General features: G+C 59.0%; 2 protein-coding genes across 8 annotated transcripts in view; one reads left to right on the top strand and one right to left on the bottom strand.

The window, feature by feature from the left end:
* Positions 1-238: 238 nt before the first annotated feature.
* On the bottom strand, positions 239-2,740 carry TMUB1 (transmembrane and ubiquitin like domain containing 1). 3 transcript variants are annotated; one of them, XM_082693490.1, is made up of 4 exons: positions 2,628-2,721; positions 2,103-2,189; positions 1,341-1,759; positions 239-1,052 (listed from the first exon to the last, which is right to left on the bottom strand). In XM_082693490.1, the coding sequence occupies exons 3-4, from the start codon at positions 1,727-1,729 to the stop codon at positions 701-703; spliced, it is 741 nt and encodes a 246-aa protein (XP_082549616.1). In that variant the 5' UTR covers positions 1,730-1,759; positions 2,103-2,189; positions 2,628-2,721; the 3' UTR covers positions 239-700. The 3 variants fall into 3 exon arrangements, with proteins under 3 accessions (XP_082549616.1, XP_082549614.1, XP_082549615.1); XM_082693488.1 differs by lacking the exon at positions 2,103-2,189 and having other exon boundaries at positions 2,628-2,740; XM_082693489.1 differs by having other exon boundaries at positions 1,341-2,189; positions 2,628-2,717.
* Positions 2,741-5,592: 2,852 nt separating this feature from the next.
* AGAP3 (ArfGAP with GTPase domain, ankyrin repeat and PH domain 3) overlaps positions 5,593-17,396 on the top strand; it is a 54,344-nt gene continuing 42,540 nt past the window's right edge. Inside the window, exon 1 of one of the 5 annotated variants that reach the window (XM_082693451.1) lies at positions 5,593-6,291. In XM_082693451.1, the coding sequence (XP_082549577.1) occupies positions 5,961-6,291 (331 nt within the window). In that variant the 5' untranslated portion in view covers positions 5,593-5,960. The remainder of the gene's footprint in view (positions 6,292-17,396) is intronic. The other 4 variants (XM_082693452.1, XM_082693453.1, XM_082693456.1 and 1 more) reach the window with 4 other exon arrangements.

The following is a 17,396-nucleotide window of genomic DNA, read 5'->3' as shown; positions in this document are numbered from 1 at the left end:
GAAGCTGCGCGCGCCTCGCCGGGGCGGGGCGGGGCGGTGCCGGAGGCTGAGGGGCGGAGCCAAAGGGCCAGGTCGCTAAGGCAGGAGGGAAGGGAGAGCGGAAGCTGGCGGCGGGTGGTATGATGTTGGGATCCCCGGGGAGGGCCCGGTCTGCGTCCTTCACGCCTTTCCTCCCAGAGGGCAAGAGGTCCGTGCTCAACACCCCCACGGGGCCACACACCCGGACACACACCAGGAGTGAAAACTTCACAGTCATTTAATCTGCACATGTTCCACACAATCCCTCTGCCCCTCCCAGCTCCCCTTCCCCAGCGCCCCCCAGTCCTTAGGTCCTCAAATCAGCCCAAGGAGCTATTAGGGACTAGAGGTGGCTGGGTCCTGGCAGGATTCTAAGAAGGGCCCAGGGGTGTAGCCCGGCTCTGCCCGGGGCCAAGACAGTGACAGCAGCTGCCTGACCCAGAGGAGCTGACTGTCAGTGGGGGCCGAGGGCCAGCAGCCCCAGCAGGTGGCCCAGAGGCATGGAGGTCACAAGGGGGGACCTCAGCCGACTCCCGGAGCGCTCTGCTGCGCAGGGCTGGGCTCCAGGGTAGCGGGAAGAGGCAGGCCGGAGAGGTGGGCCTGGGTAGACAACAGCGCCCACTGTGTCGCGGGGAGCAAGGTCCAGAGGGGCCAGCAACGCTTCCGAGAGCCCGTGGAGGCACTACGGGCGGTACATGGCAAAGGCCAGGAGACTGAGGAGCAGGGTGAAGCCCGCCAGACCCAGAGTGGCGGTCAGGGGAAAGAAGGGCCGGTACTGGATCTGGCAGTACCAGAGGAGCAACAGAAGCAGCAGCAGCAGGGGCAGCAGCAGGCTGCCGATTTCCAGCCCGGAGGGGCCTGGCTCTGACCCCGGTGGGCAAGGGGGGTGTGGGGGACCGACGCGTGTGGACACGTGGCAGTGGAGAACGCAGTTGGGCGGGAGGTGAAGGCTGCCCAGGGTCTGGGTGTCGTCTCCTAGCAGCTGCCCTTGGTAGATGAGTCGCACCTGCTGTTCCCGGCCGGGAAACTGGGTCCTGAGGAGAGAGGGACCTGGGTAAGAGAGCAGGCCTCAGGCAATCCTGGTTCCTTGCCCAGACCAACACTCCCACCCCTCACCTTTGCCTCCACCCAGCACTCAGGTGGTGGCCTCTATGGGGGTCCCCTCCTGCTATAAGGGGAATGATAGGGGGAATGACGTGGGGACCTCAGTTCCTTCGTCTGCAGGAGGGGGAAGTCTCAGATCTCTCTGATGGCCCTTCTGGGTCTGTAATGACTCCCACCCCAATCTTTAGAATTTCTTTCCTGTCCTCATCCCAGCTTACCTTTTCAGGGAGCCAATGGTATCGTGGGGCCAGGCCCTGGCCACCTGCTCTGAATCGTTGAGGAATTTCAGCCGTAGCACGAGGGGCTCCTGGGGGGAGTCCGGCGAAGTCGATGTCGCTGAGAGCCCAACGCCAGGCTCTGGCTGTGCAGCCTGACCTCTGTGTCTCAAGCTGGGGGTCTCGGATCCGGGGGCCTCCCCTCTGATGCTGCCGGTGACCGCCATGGCTTCACTGGGCTGTGCTGCTGCTGGAGTCCCTGACGGCTGGGGCAGTGGGTCGGCACCCTCCGCAGTGTGTGTTGAGACCCAGGCGAGAGCCAGCACCAGAAGGCAGGCAAGCACCGCGAAAAGGACGGTCACCTCATCACCCACCCCTTCAATCAAGGCCATGGCACCTGCCTTGCCTGCCACCTTACTGAGCTGGAGAGGTACAAAGAACCCATGAGGGGCTGGCTCGCTGGCCAACTTCACTCCAACAGGCTCCTGCCCCCACCCCACCAAACTCTCCCAGTCCTTATTCCTCTGTCCCATCACCCACACTCCACCCTAGGGCTCATACTGATCTGAAACCCGGCTGTCCCAAATTTCCCTCCAGTGCCCCTTCCCATAACCAAATCCCAAGTCCTACCTTTTTGTAACCCGAGTTCTAGGTCCTAACCATCTCCCCAATTCATTCAAACCCTATCCCGATGTAAGGGCCTTGATCTTCTATGCAACTTCTCCCCTAAATTCAACCCTCAGCAAACTTCACCCCAAAGCTTACCTAATCTTCCATCTACTATCCCAAAGTTCACCTTCTCCTTCGTCTATTTCACCCCAAAGCTTATCTACTCCTCCATCATTAAAGTTTCTGCAAGGGGGGAAGAAAATGGGGTTCTATGTCCCCCACCGCCACCCCCGTTATCATTTAACCAAACCGCACCCGCGGCAGGGGACTGCTTCCCAAGGCTTCCCCACACCATACGTCAATCTCCGCCCTTCGGCAATTCGGAGCTTCCGAAAGCTGCCATCCCCCCCACCGGACTTGACCCCTCGGGTCTACTCAAGCCCCACCCCGCGGCGGCCGGACTCGGCGCCTCCTCTCCCAAACCCAGTCCGCGAGCGGACCCGAGATCCCGCCCGGGAATCCGAGACTTGGCCCTCCCCACCCCCAACTCTTCCATCATCCCTCCCATCTTCCCGCCCCCCGGAGCCACGGGAGGGCACCGGCGAACCCGGGGCGGGGCCAGCGGGAGCCAGCTGGGGCCCGGGGCGGTGGGGTGGGCGCGGTCACCGCGCGGGGACTCACCGCCCGGCTCCGCCAGCTCCATAGCGGACCCTCGGGCACTTCCGGGCGGGAGGCGCCGAGGTCGCGGACACCTGAAGGCACCCCCTCCTTCCCTGCCGCCGCCTCGCGAAGCATTGTGGGACTTGTAGTCCCGCTTGGTGCGCATTTCCCGCCCTCTGCCTTGCTGACCCACGTGCCGGGATCCGCAGGCTAGTCGTGGTGACCGCAAGTCGCTGAGTGGCCGCGGGGGCGGGCTTAAGGGTTATGCCATTCTCCTGAGGTCCGGGCAACAGGAAGACCCGCCACCTCCCCCGCTGGCATCCAGGGCATCTGTCACTCTAAAAACCGACGTCAGCGAGAACACGTCAGAGCACCCGTGTTTCCAGATGCAGGCTCTGGGGCGCTCAGGTGGCCCCTACCGTGGTCTGTTGTTATGTCAGAGTGGACGCCAGAAGGCACTGTGGGCCCCTTAAATTGACTCTTTGGCTCAGAGCCCGGTACCCATGGGCTGTCCCATCAGGTTGGCTGAGGACATTCATCGCTGGGGCTGGCCACAGTAGCTTGGGCTGCTCTGTCTCCTTGGTCCCTTCCTCCACACCGCCCCTGTAAGACTATGCGAGAAGACAGACCTTGGAATCTGGCACAAATGCTGATCTCTTATCCCGTGTTTATTAACTGTGTGACCTTGGGGGCACATGAAATCTCCTTGATTCGTAATTGCTTTGTTCCTAAAACATAGTTCATAAGGAAATTGTAAGGAAGAAATTAAGCGTTTTATTAAACAAGTATGGAAACTGTGTAAGGGAGCCATTACACACTAGGTATTTGTTTGCCTAGTATTACACGAGTACCTAGTTACCCAGTATTACACCAATACTCTGGGCTTGGAAACTACATTCTTAGTGTGTTACTGTGTAGAGGACTTGGATCCTCAGCCTGGCTTGGGCCCGTTAATATCTATGGCTCTTTTCCTACCTTCCTCTGGGCCACAGAGATCTTATGTGCTGGGTTTTATATGCCAGTCCTGGGGAAAAGCCATGTACCCTAGTGTTTCCACAGTTCATGCTTACTCGTCCAAGCAGGTACCCCAAGTGGGAACAGGTACTGCCTTGGGAAAATCAGTTTAGATGTATAACATGCAGATCTAACTTCTCTCTAGTTCTTTCCCTCCTATTCATTCATTTATTCTAGAAACATTTATTAAATCTATACTATATGTCAGGCACTGTGCAAGATGCTGGGAATACAATGGTGAATCACACAGGTGAACTTGTCCCTGCCCTCACCTGGCTCATATGATGATAGGGGAGAGACACGTAGACGATCCCACCAGGCCTAACACAGATCTGTGCTGGCTGTTGGTGCAACACATAGGAGAAGCTCTTTACCCTCAGCATTTCTCCTGGGAGCTACCTGGTGCAAATTCTTGCTGCCAGTTCTAGTTAAGCATCTAAAAGAGATGTTTGTTGTGGCTTCCAGAATTATACAGCGTCAGAGCTAGGTGTTCTGCTCAATCACTGTATTTTGCACATGAAGCACAGAGAAGGAACAAGACATCAGTAAGGTCCAACATGTAGATAAGCCTGAATCTCTTAGGAGCTAGGGAAGCCCCAGGTGTTGAAAAGCTCACATCTGGTTCTTTTTCTTTTCTTTTCTTAAATAAGATTCCACCCATTTATTTGACAGAAAGAGACACCGCGAGAGAGGGAACACAAGCAGGGGGAGTGGGAGAGAGAGACGCAGACTTCCCCCCGAGCAGGGAGCCTGTTGCAGGGCTCTATTCCAGGACCCCAGGATCATGACCTGAGCCAAAGGCAGATGCCCAACGACTGAGCCACCCAGGCGCCCCTGGCTCTTTCAATGGTACAAGACACTTGGGTGACCGCATTGGTACCGGGGCAGAGTTGTATGAGTAGCCAGATGGGGCAACTCTTTGCTAGGAAAAGATTCAGCTTGGGTTGGGAAATGAAAGTGTGTATAAAAAGCCTGACATATGTCAATTGTGTCAGAGGACATCTGGGCACAGCCCTGGGAGGCTGACTGGCTGGGGCCAGGGCCCAGCACACACCCTGTCTCAGAGGCATTTTTGCAAAGGTTGAGGATGACCACTGACTAGCAGGACCGCAGACAGCTTTGGCAATTGTGATGCAGAGAAATCGAAACATGGAAGGGAGCTCCCTGGCCCCTCCAGGAGTGAACAAAAACACAAGATGGTCAAGGGGTTGAGGACAAATAAGAGAGCCATGCAGGCTCTGGTGAATCTTTTGAATGGGGCGAGTGGGGGAAGAAGGGATCCTTTTGGATTCCTCTCTCTTCTCTGCCCATGTACCAGCTGGTCCGGGGCGCGGCAGACGGTAAACCATCCAAGTCCCAGAGGGGAATCTTCTAGGAGAAGCCTGAAGATGAGCGAGGGGCTGTTGTTTAAAGCACCATTTCCAAAGGCCTTGCTGATGAAGCTCTCAAGAAGTGGAAATAGAAGCTGGGGACCCAGATTTCCAGGCTCTGTGCTGCAGCCCGCAGTGGAGAGACCCGGAGACCATCAGAGAGAGAACCCCGGGGACAAGGCGTTCTCCAGGGATGATCACGGGCGGGAACAGGGGAGCCCGTGCAGTCCTAAAGGCCAGACCCCTTAAGTGAGGCGCAGCTGTGCCTGGGCTGGCGGCCCTTCCCTGCCGTCCGCCGCGTTCATCAGTTACCCTCAGGCGCAAGGCACTGCTCGGGCACTGCCCCAAGATCGGACACCCCACCCAGACCAGAGCAGGGAGGCGAAAGAGACAGCCGGGGCCGGGAGGAGGCCAGAGCAGCTGTCCACTTGGAGCCGGTGGCCCTCAAGGCGGGTGTGGGTGGGGGCTGGAGAGCAGGCGGAAGGGCCAAGGCTGGGTGGGAGGGGCCCGGGCGCCGGGGCTGGAGCGCGCGGCTTGTGGGGTGGAGGCTGCAGAGCTAGCGAGCGAGCGAGGGGCGGGGGCGCTGGGGCCGGCGCGCAGGAGGGGCGGGGGCGGCGGGGAGGGGGCCTCGGGCTGCGTGTGCCGGAGCTGGCGGGGGCGGCGGTGCGTGCGCATGACGCGGGGGGAGGGCCCGGGCCGCGCGCTCCCGGTCCCGTTGTTGTTGCCGCTGGAGGCTTCTCCGAGGCAGCGGGATCGCGGCGCCGAGAAGCGCCCTGCAGCGGCGGCCACAGCGTGCGCGGCGGCGCCTCCCGGCCTCGGCCCCCGGCCTCCAGCCTCATGCGCTAGCCCCGCGCCGCCGGCTCCGTAGTCCCGGCCCCGCCAGCCCCGCGCGCCCGCCCGCCACCGCCGCCGCCGCAGCGCCGCCCCGGGCCCCGGCCGGGCCCGCCTCGGGCCCCGCGGCTCCAGAGCCATGAACTTCCAGGCGGGCGGGGGGCAGAGCCCGCAGCAGCAGCCGAGCCTGGCGGCGCCGGGGGGCGGCGGCGGCGGCGGCGGCGGCGCGGGGGGCGGCGGGCAGTTCGGCGGCGCGGGGCCGGGGGCCGGGGGCGGCGGCGGCCCCTCGCAGCAGCTGGCCGGCGGGCCCCCCCAGCAGTTCGCGCTCTCCAACTCGGCAGCCATCCGGGCCGAGATCCAACGCTTCGAATCCGTGCATCCCAATATCTACGCCATCTACGACCTGATCGAGCGCATCGAGGACTTGGCGCTGCAGAACCAGATCCGGGAGCACGTCATCTCCATCGAGGGTGAGCGGAGCCGGGGTCTGCGGGAGATGGGGCGCGGTGGCCCGGCTCGGCCACGCTCTCCCCGTCGAGGGTCCTCGCGCCTGAGATCCCGGCCACGCGGTGTGCTGATAGCCGGCGCTGCAGAGCGGTCGTCCAGGCTTCGCTGTATGTCGTCCGGGGACATCGGGGCTCGGGGCTGGTCCCGTGCCAGGCGACACGTTTTCTGCTCATAGTGCTCTAGGGCGCGAGGGTGGTGTCGCTCCCGGGACAGGTGCGCTCAGAGCCGCAGAGGTCCGGGGGGTTGGGGCCAGAGCTGCCAGGCCTGGCGAGGGAAGGTGGGCGCAGCGGAGGGCCTCGGCGGGCCGGGAGGTGGGGCCGCTGTCCCGGCCCTGCCCCGCGGCGGGGCGGGGGATCGAGCCTCCCGTTAGTGGATGGCAGCCTTCCCGGGCCCAGCGCCTGCGGGCCCCGGAGGGTGGCGCTCGCCGCGGCGCCCTTTCCCGAAGCACACCCCCTACGCTGCCGCTGCCAGGCGGGCGCGGGCCGGGCCTGGCGTGGGGCTCCGGCGGCGCGACCGCGTGGGAGGCGCCGGCCGGTACATCCGCGCCTTCGCCGGGTCCCACGCGCACCCGGGAACCGCTCGGGAGGCGGGCGCGGGACTGCGGGGAGCTGACCGACCTCCATGGGCACGGTTGGGGCGTCAAATGCCTGAACCCCGGGCCACTGCCCTGCCCAGCGCTCCTTTCTTTAGGCTCTTGGGCCCAGGACTTTGGCTGCCAAGGTGGGCAGAGGAAGTGGGTGCACGCTGCTGGCACATATCCCGCCCCCCTGATGTGGTGGGGACCCGCAGCACCCAGGGATAGCCTGGTGGCACTGTGACCTTTGAGAGCCCAAGGGGCAGACGGGCCTCACCCTGGGTCACCTGCTTCCTGTCTAGCTCCATTTGGAGGAGGACTTCCCACTGGCAGGTTGTGGGTTCCCCTATAGTGGAAATGCAGGGGAAACTGCAGGGGTTTTTGGGTGATGACATGGAGTTGTGGGCAGGGGCCTGTCCATTTCTTGGGCCTCACAGTTAGGGCCACGTTCTCATCTTCTCTGAGGCTCTGGGGGGCTCCCTCTCCTGAACACTTCCGTTCTGCTTTTGGAGGCCCCGCTAGCCCGGGAAGGAGCATTCAGTATTTTGGGAGTAGAGGACCCCATTTAGAGCTCTCGGAACATTCCAGTCTGACTTCCTCTGCCCTCTCCCCAGTCCTCTCTTACCTCTTTCCTCTCAAGGCTGAGTTCGCTGTGAACTAATTAGGCGACAGGAAAAACTCATTAACATGGATCTGAGTAAATGGCCTGAATCACCGTTGCAGCTGGGGACCAGGAGATGGCATTGTGCGAGCCCAGGGCCCCAAAGAGAGGAGACCGGATATTTCTCCTAGATCTGAAGCGGGCGGGGCAGGGAGAGTGGCCATTCCTTGTGGCTTCACTGCCCTTCCGAGGAAGCAGAAGTTCCCCATCGGCTCTGAGATACCCCCAGCTCCTTTTGTTGAGAGTTGGTGGGATAGTCACGAAAGGGACCGGGACAGAGAGAAGAAAGACATCTGCTGCAGAGCACTGCCCCCACCCCCAGCAGGGAGGGGCAGGAATCCGCTGGATTCCCATCCAGCTTCAGCTTCCTTAACACTGACCTGTGACCGTCCCCCCCAACACACCCCAGCTCAGGTGGCCTCTGGCTGGGCATCTTCTGTGACAAGAAGGCCACGGTTCCTGGGATGCACTGAGTTTTCATCCCAGTCTTGAATTCAACATGACAGGCAGAATTTCCCTTCTTAGAGCCCTCCCCCATGACCAACTTCCCCATTGCGGTTTGGAACCTCATGTTCTGTCTGCTTAGCCTGGAAGCTTGGTATCACCATCGTGAATCCTGGGACCCGATGTCTCATTGTCACCAGGCCCAGCTGCTCCGCACACATCCGTTCTCAGCTCTCCTGATCCCTGCTTCCCTGCTCTTTCTTGGCAGGCCCTCCCACCTCTTTCTTCCTGCGTCTCCCTTCTCTCCCAGCCTCTCTCCTAGAATCCATCTCTAGGGCGCACCTAACCCCTGCTTCCCTACTTTTGTCACCCAGCTCTAGGCAGGCAGCAAAAAAACAACAACAAAAAAACCCAACCCAGAAAACTCCTTCTCCAGTTTCTCCCTATAGCCTTCCCGTAGCAGAGCCCCTTCTTGGGGGAAGAAGGAGAACAGCTTCGTGCGCGCGCTTCCCTCTTCCCTGTGAACCTGACTGAGGCCCCCTGCCAGGGCCCGGGACCTGGGTCCATGTGTTACATAACACATCTGTAGCCAGAGGAGGCCCGTCTGTGTTTACGAGGGCCGAGCCTCTTAGCGGGAAGGGATGACATTTTCCTAGAGTATAATAAGCTTCCGCCTCACTCCGGTAATACTTCGGTGAAGGATTTATTTGTCCCAGCTCTGAAGGTGACCTAGGAGACGCAGTCAGAATCCATTTGGGACCGAGGGAACATGATGGCACCTTGCCGTCCTGTCTTCTCCCTGCTTCCTTCCGTTGCCTCTAACCCTGTGACCAGGGCGGGAGGAAGCAGAGGGACATTCAGCTGTCCTGTTTCAGGGCAGGGTTTGACGCGGAATGAGACTGTTTCTGAAATGTGCCTTTTCCACCAAAGGCCAAGGAAGGAGAAAAGGTGCTCATCCTGTAGTTCTCCGGAATAAAAGAAGTGTAACCGGGTGCTGGGGTAGAGGGATAGAAGACTGAACCGCGGGCAGAGCCTCCGAGCCAGTCTCACCTCCCTGGCTGGGGAAACTGAGGCTCAGAGAAAGGAGGGATCGTGCGGGACCTCAGGTAACAGTCTGCGGGGAAGGAAACCCTTCACACTTGCTTGGGTCTCCCGGCTATGTCCTAGAAAGAGGGCTGCAGAGGAACTGGGCCTCGGGCCAGTTGGGGGACAGCCTGGGCACGTGGGACCTGCAGACGCCCGGGCCAAGTGAGCCAGGAGCCAGGATGAGTTGTTGGGAGGAGCAGCCTCAGGGTCCTGGAGTCCGAGCAGGGGTGGGCCCTGCAGGCCCACAGGCAGGCCCAGGAAGCGCGCCGTGGCCTCCGGTGCTGTGTGGCTGCTCCTTGGGCAGGAACTGGGTTTGGTCAGCTGGTGACTTGTTGCTGTCCCCTTTGTTTTCCTCTCAAGATGTTTTTTCTAAACAATGGAGCGCCTCTGAGCGTTCCAACGGCCAAGTCACCCTTTGAAGGCTTCCTTAGGCGCTGCTGGCCGGCTGCCAGGGCATGGGGCTCTGTTACTCCCTGGGATCGACGGAGGTCAGCAGGTGCAGGTTTTCCTGGTGGGTTCAAGCCAAGGCTAGAGAGGGATCGTGCTTCTGAACTGTGGGCAGGGCGTGCTGGGTAGGGCTTGGAGGGAGCGGGCAGGGGGTGCCTGCCTCAGCAGCGAGTCTCCCTCGCCCCCCTGCCTGGGGCTCGAGTTCATCCCGCTTCCTCTGTGTCTAGTGACGAGACCCTGGCAGCGCCCTTGGAATGCTGTGACACAGGTGGAGCGCGGTTGCAGCCGTTTCGGAGGCAGGGAAGCTGTCTTCTGGGCTCCGTTGCCCTTCTGCCTCGCCCTCCGGGTAGCTGGTCCCCAGCCCGGTGGTAACACCCACCTGGGGGAGTTGCCGAAGTACACGGTTCCGGTGCCGCCCGCAGGCGATCTGATTCAGTAGGTTTGAGATGGGGGCCCAGGGGTCTGAGTTTGTCACTTTCCAGCGTGCGGGTAATCAGTCAGCCACGGGAATGGGGTCTGGTGGGGGCCCGGAGGCTGAAGTAGGGCTTGGCACGGAAGCGCTCTAGGAATTTTGAAAAGGAGGGTATCTGTGTGGGTGCTAGTGGCCGGGGAAAGCCACATTTGTTCCAGATACATTTATTTAGTTCCTACTGTGTGGCCCAGTTGCATGGAGCCCAGTGGAAGGCAGGGAGGAGGCAGAGGAGGGGGCCACACGGGCACTCTGGACCGCGGGCTGAACGGAGCAGCCCGGAGGAGGTGCTAGATTGGGGTCTGTAAGTGGTGGGAATAAAGCACAGATTTTAAGAAAACCAGGGTCCTACAGACCCCTTTCTTCAGGGTCGCAGGAGAGGAACTGAAAGACTGCCTCGGCGGGCTATAGAACTTCAGGAGGCAGAGAGGTGGCTCATTCTGCCCCCTTCCATGCTGTCCTCTGTCATTGAGCTGCTGCTCTCTGCCTGGAGGAAGACCCCTACAAAGAAGACAGTCGTGGCTCCTAAGCATCCTGTAGCTCGGCCTACTGACTTTCCTCTACCTTTTTTTTTCTCAGTTGAATGTGTACGCCGGGCATGGGGCTCCCGGGGCAGAGCAGTCTTGCAGCGGCAGCAGGGGAGGGAGAGGGTACGGTGGGGTGTTCGAGGAACAAGCAGGCTGGTCTGCACGCCTGGGGCACAGAGTCTGGGGGGACAGGGCAGAGGACCCTGGTTGGGAAGTTTTTCATGCTTTGTCCTGTGTTGATTTATTTACACCGCACCATGTTCCAGGGAGCACTTAAGGCAGTGCAGAATCCTGCAGGGGCTGGGTGGGCGCGTGAGGGTTGAGGCAGGAGCATTAGGGCAGGTGGCCGTGGAGAGCAGGCTCTTGAGGCTGCGGGAGGTGGGGGGTAAGTGGCAGAGGGAGCAGCGGCCGCGGGGGAAGCCGATCCGCAAGTCCGTAGTGTCCACACTGCCTTTGCATGTGAGCCTACCCTACGAGCCGGCAGGGAGTCCGTGACCTCGGAACCTCAGGAGTGGAGGGAACAAAGATACCCTTCTGGAGAAGCAGGCTTAGGGGAGTGGAGGCCTGGGGGCGGGGAGGGGGGCAGATGTGGGGCCGTGAGAACTCCCGTGTCCTTGTTCGACATCACCGGAACCCCTAGCCGGCGACCTTTGGCTCACCTTCTCTTTTTAATATGCAGGTAACTTGAAATTGGTTTAACCGGAATTGCTTTCCTTCTGACCCCTCGCTGACGTGCAGGCCGAGGGGTAAAAGGAAGGTGCTCTCGGGATACGGGGCTGAGCCGTGGGGTGATGGAAGTGGGAGAGGGCGGCGGGCTGGAGCCCCTGATCAAGGATGTACGTGTTGGCTGGTCCCGCGTCCCATGGCTTAGCATTGTCTGCCGGCCTGCTGGATGTGGTCATAAGGCCTTTGCAACATGTGGCGGGTCACTTTCTAGGTATGCAGGTCTCTTCCTTAGTTTGCAAAGCCTGGGCCTTAGATTGAGTAACTTGGAGCAGCGGGAGCTGCTTTTCCAGCTGCACAGCGGGTGCCTCCCCTGTGGACGTGGATGGACAGATGGGTGGACACACGGACAGATGAGCTTTGCTGGGTCGGACCGGATGCCCATCAGCCCCCCTAAGGTGCCTCTCAGGGAAGCTCTTGGACCTTCAGTTCAACCTTTGGATGCTTAGAATACAACTTAAAGAGAACTTAGGGGGACGGAGTTCTTTCCTGCTGTAATCTTCTGATGTCTTGAGTCCCCAGTCAGATGGTGGCTCAGGGACAGGTCTCTCCCCTCCCTGAGCAGCATAGAGTATACTTAAAAAACATTTAAATAGATGTGGAAATGGCCAAAGTAATGCCTGCTTATGATAGCAAATTCAGATGGAGAAGGAAGTAGAAGGAATGTGCCCAGAGGTACGTGCCGCCGGCTGCCCAGTCCGGATCTGTGTTCTGCCGTCACTTATCTGCTGCCAGCGACTCTGTGATTGATTTGCTTGTCATTGGCATTTCCTGGCAAAGGTGGGATTTTGGTGGAAAACATCCTGCAGGGAGAACGGGAGGCCCTGCGTCCCTCTCATCTGGTAGAACCCTGTGGGGGACTTGGGAGACCGGGGTTCTTGTTCCTGCCAGGCAGCGACTGGCAGGTCACCGGGTGCTTGACCTGTCTTCTTTTTATTATTATTTTTTAAAATATATTTTATTTATTTATTTGATAGACGGAGGTCACAAGTAGGCAGAGAGGCAGGCAGAGAGAGAGAGAGGGAAGCAGGCTCCCCTCTGAGCAGAGAGCCTGATGTGGGGCTCGATCCCAGGACCCTGAGATCATGACCTGAGCCGAAGGCAGAGGCTTAACCCACTGAGCCACCCAGGCGCCCTGACCTGTCTTCTTTCAAGACTTGCATTCTCTTGTATCTGTGCAGCTTGCCGTGACTTGGCACACGGTCCTTGGACCACCTCAGTCTTTTGTTCTCTGGCATCGGGTGCGGCCTGTCTGCCATGCAGGCTCCCAGCAGTGGTCCTGGCTGAGCCTGACTTCCTGCACGCAGCCCTTGACCGGCGCTTCCTGGCTCCCCTCAGGGAACTGGTGATTGCAGAGCTCCTCTGGGTGAGATCTGGGCGTTAGGGAGACACAGGGGTAAATAACAGAACCTCCCCGCAGGGTGGTACCCCATAAGGCTTGCCGAGGGGGTGCCAGGAGGGGCTCATGGCGGGACCTGGCGTGGAGCGAACACACAGGGAGCGCCTGCCGCTGTTTTAAAAGGCTGCACACAGGGCGCCTGGGTGGCTCAGTGGGTTAAGCGTCTGCCTTCAGCTCGGGTCATGATCCTGGGGTCCTGGGATTGAGCCCCGCGTCAGGCTCCCTACTCGCCGGGGCGGGGAGTCTGCTTCTCCCTCTGCTGCATGCACTCTCTCTGTCAAATAAAGAAATAAAATCTTAAAAAAAAATGCACAAAAAATTAAAGGCTGCAGGGTGCCTTTTAAAGACATTTTGTTGTTTTTTTATTGTTCTTTTTTTTTTTTTTTTAAGATTTTATTTATTTATTTGACACAGAGAGAGAAAGAGATCACAAGTAGGCAGAGAGGCAGGCAGAAAAAGACAGGGAAGTGCAGAGAGCCTGACTCGGGGCTCGATCCCAGGACCCTGAGATCATGACCGGAGCCAAAGGCAGAGGCCTTAACCCACTGAGCCACCCAGGCGCCCCTTTTTCCTTGTTGTTTTATTTTGTTTTGGTTTGATGACTAGTGATAGTCAACATTAAGACGATTTTGGTCATTTGCTTTTCTTTAAAATCCTGTTCATGTCTTTTATTCATTTTCCTTTTGGTTTGTTGTTCTTTTCCTATGGCATGTGAGATAGTTTTAATCTCTTAATGTGAACTTTTCCCATCTGTTGGCGGGAAGCCATGGCCTGGGGCCCTCAGGCAGCACTGGGTTGGGTTGGGGGGCGTCCAGACCCCCAGTGGAGCTGACCGGGCTGGCCTCTGGGCACCGAGAAGAGCGACCCCATGACACGTGGTTTCAGAGGGATATGTCTGCGCTGTTTTTTGTGCTTGTTTACAGTGGGTGTTTTTCTTTCTCTTTCTTGTCTGTCGGCACCCCTCCTTGCCACCGTTGGTGTGCCCGCTTACGCCACTTTCTCTTTTGCCTTAATTTGATGTTTTGATGGCTTGCAAACCCAGAGCCCCAGCTTGGAGAGTGGGATTCGGGCCGGTCCCAGCCCCTTGCGGTTGTGTGTCTGTGTGCACAGTGGGGCGGGCGAGGCTGGGAGATTGGGGACCCCCCTCGGGGCTCGCCCTGCTCCCCTGCTGCCTGCTGCGTCCCAGCAAGGGGCCAGTGGCCGTCTGTGCCCTGAGAATTTTTGGTGAATCAGGCCCTATATGAAGGCTCTGGAGCCTTTGGTGCGAAGAACTGTGAAGCTTTGGTGCCTTTTAGTTGTGCCCAAGCACTCCTCTGCTCGGTGATGGCTTCTAGACTATTCTAGACTGCTTTACATCGGGTGATGTGGTGGAGCGAATGCTGGGCATCCTTCCTCGTCTGTTGGGGTGGTGGTTACGGAACCTGGTTCTGGGATCACGCTGCTAGATTCGAATTCCAGACTTACCAGTTGGCGGCTGCGCGACCTGCGGCGAGTCCCTGAATCCCCCTGTGTCTTGGCTTCTGTGTTGCCAAAATGAAGTGAGCAAGCGCCCGTTCCCTCGTGCAGGTGTGAGAATGAAGCCGGCGGGTGCACGCAGAGCTTTTAGGTGGTTGTCATTCCTTCGGAAGTGCCCGTCCTGTGCTGGGTCCTGGCCCGTCCCTCATACGCCGGGTGCTGGTCGCTGCCTTCGCAGGGTGGGCATGGGGACTGAGGGCACAAGAGTGCGCGTACCTTGCACAGTCCCCGTGGCCTGTGGCCCCTCCTGGCACTTGGAATCTCCGCTGGCAGAGATTGGTTAAGTTGGTACAGCCTGGCGGGGCGAGGAGCCACCCCAGGATTTGTCTGCAGTTCCGGCAGATGGACCCAGACCCTGGACCACAGCTTGTCCCAAGGAGTGTGTCCCATGGACCAAGCAGCATTGCTGTTACTTGATTGTTTGCCTGCTGACTCAGTCCCGCACTGTCCGGTTTTGGAGACATCCCTTAAATTTTCAAGTAGCAGTATTAAGACAGGTTAAAAAAAAAAAAAGAGGAAATGAAGTGAATTTTAATATTGTATTTTTTTTAAGCCAGTGTACCTGAAATGTCATCATTTCCAGGTGCAATCAATATGAGAAGTTATTAATGGGTTTTTAACACTCTTTTCTTTTCTCACTCTGTCTTCGAGCTCTGCCCGCAGCACCGGTCCAGGGATGGGCTGAGCCTCCAGCGCTCAGTAGCCGGGCTTCCCCGGGCCGCCGCGGAGAACAGCTCTAATTTTAGTCGGTGATAGACCAAAGAATACCTGTTTGTCCTAAAAAGTGAATACAGAAGTGCATCCTTTTTGACTTTGCTTTCTCAAGTATTGATTAATAATAATGTGCCTTGGGGCACCTGGGTGGCTAAGTCGGTGAAGCGTCTGCCTTCGGCTCAGCTCCTGATCCAGGGTCCTGGGATCGAGTCCTGCATCGGGCTCCCTGCTCGGTGCGGAGCTTGCTTCTCCCTCTGCCCCTGTGCTCTCTTGATCTCTCTCAGGTAAATAAATAAAATCTTTAAGAAATAATCCTAGGAACGGGCCTTTCCCGCAGGCCCGGCTGTTCTCCACGAGCCAGGCTACAGGGCTGTGCCAGCCGCGCACCTGCTCGGCCGCGGTGATTGATAGCAGACCGATCGTGGACAAGGGACTGATTCTGTAGTAGCTTTCCGTGGCGGTGCGTTTTCTGAAAACCCGAAGACCACCTCTGTGATGAGGGCGCCGCTGCAAACCCTGATCCGGTTATGGGGTTCTCACGCTCCATACTTGGGAGCCACATTCATGTGGTTCTGCCCCAGGATGGAAGGTGGGGCGTGAGCCCAGGCCCCCTTCTTGCAAGATGAATGCGCTTGTCATGGCCCCTTGCAGGCAGGGCCTTGTTACGGGTGGGTCAGCCTCAGGCTTCTGTGTGGCTCGCTTCGGTGCAGCCCCTGTGTGCCCCCCGCGTCCCCACACAGCCGCCCTGCTCCCTCTCTATTGCCCGCAGGAGGGTGATTCTGAATTCGGGGTAAGGGAGGAACGGCGGGCGGGGAAAGGCATGGCCAGCTCCTTCCCTCTGCTGCAGGACGGGCCCTTGCGCTCTGGGCTAGTGGCTCTACCCAGGAGTGGACATGCAGGCAGGTGAGCTCTCCGTGGTCAGGACTCATGTGAACAGCACAGTCTGTGGACTGGCTGTCTGTCTGCATCTCAGCCTGCCACGAGGTCGCCCGGACTGCTGGCTTGGCGGGGTGCACACAGTCTGGGGACAGGGTGCTGACCGCGTGGCTTGGACCACAGTGCACATTTGGGAGAGCAGCGCGCCCAGCCCTTGAGGTCTGCAGGACAAGAGGGTTCAAGGTCACTGGGTAGGGTTTTGTTTTTGTTTTTGTTTTTGGGTTTTGTTTTTTTTTTTGCATCGCGGTGACCTCCTTCCAGTGCACCAGGGGCGGTGGGCTGTGTGATCGGTCCCTCCAACCGTGACCCGTGGCAGTGGTGCTGAGATGCGTGTAACCAGCAAATGTCACAACAGCCTCTTCACTGCGTCCTGGCATTTGAGGCAGGGGCTGTTTTGTAGGGATTTTCAGTTTATGTTTTGCCCTTGATTTCTGCTGAGTTGTATGTATATATGATAGCGGGATCCGTATTTATATCGTAGCGGAGAGGTTGTAAATGTGTGCATACTCTGGGAGACAGGCGGCAGAGAATAAAGCCCCCCTTCAGCCAGCAGCTCTGGGCTGGCTTCTTGCTGTGTCTCAGCCCACGTCCCTACTGCGCAGTAAGGCGGCGTTCCTCGCTTCGTCTGCTTAGAGGTGAGGCTGGCAGTCCCTCGTAATGTCTTTGATGGGACATCTCCAAGCCCCCTCAGCCAACCTGAGAAGACAGAAACCATCATTTTGTAGGTCTCTCGTTCTCCCCAGCCTTGGCACCTCTGGGACAAAGACCCTGTCCTGAACCCGTGTTGAAACGCTCTCTTGTCCTTACCTGGCTTCTGAGTGGGTCCCTCCAGGGGTTTGTTACTGCCCTAGAGAAAACAGCCTGACAGAGGCCGGTCTGTCCAGCTCCAAGGCCCCCCTTTCCAGTTTCGTCCATCATGGGGCCTAGAGCATTCGGCATTCTCACCCCAGCTGCTATGTTCTTCACTCGCCGCGTCCCCTGTGGACACGGAACCCTGAGCCAGTCTTGCGCAGGCCTCCTGGCCTCACAGACAATGCTTGACCAACAACCGGGAGGCCTTCCTGCTCGGTACCCAGCCCACGTGCCCTGCTGGGCACAGGAGGTCCTTCAGACACCCTCCTGCCTGTATGACCGTGCGCTGTCCTGCTCCACGGCCCCAGCCTGGTGGGCCGCTCGCTGGCCTGAGGAGCAGCGGGCAGGTAGAGCTGTGGGCCAGCAGACCTCTGACAGCAGCCCCGCCCCCCGGGAGCAGGGCTGGAAGTCGGGAGGCCATTTCGGGTGGGGGCCAGCTGTTGTCACGAGGCCTTGTGTCTTCTCACTGGCAGGAGCGTGGGGCAGGGCCCCCACTTGAGTCTTGGCAAGGCAGGCTTTCGGCCGCCCCGCTCCCGCGCCGCAGACCTGCGTGGAGGGGTGGCAGGAGGGTGGGGGGTGCCTGGTTCTCTGTCCTCCCTCTTGGAGTTCATTCATGTTCCTCCCCAGGGGGTCAGAGCTGGGAGATCATTGAAAACACGGGTGTCCTGCTTTCTGGTGTGTGCTGCTGACGGGTCAGCTGGCTCAGGTCGGAAGAGGGACC

The sequence above is a fragment of the Mustela nivalis genome (genome assembly GCF_964662115.1).
Source record: "Mustela nivalis genome assembly, chromosome: 12".
Classification (NCBI taxonomy): domain Eukaryota; kingdom Metazoa; phylum Chordata; class Mammalia; order Carnivora; family Mustelidae; genus Mustela; species Mustela nivalis.
Note: the sequence above shows the minus strand (reverse complement) of the source record. Positions and strands in the feature narration are given on the sequence as shown.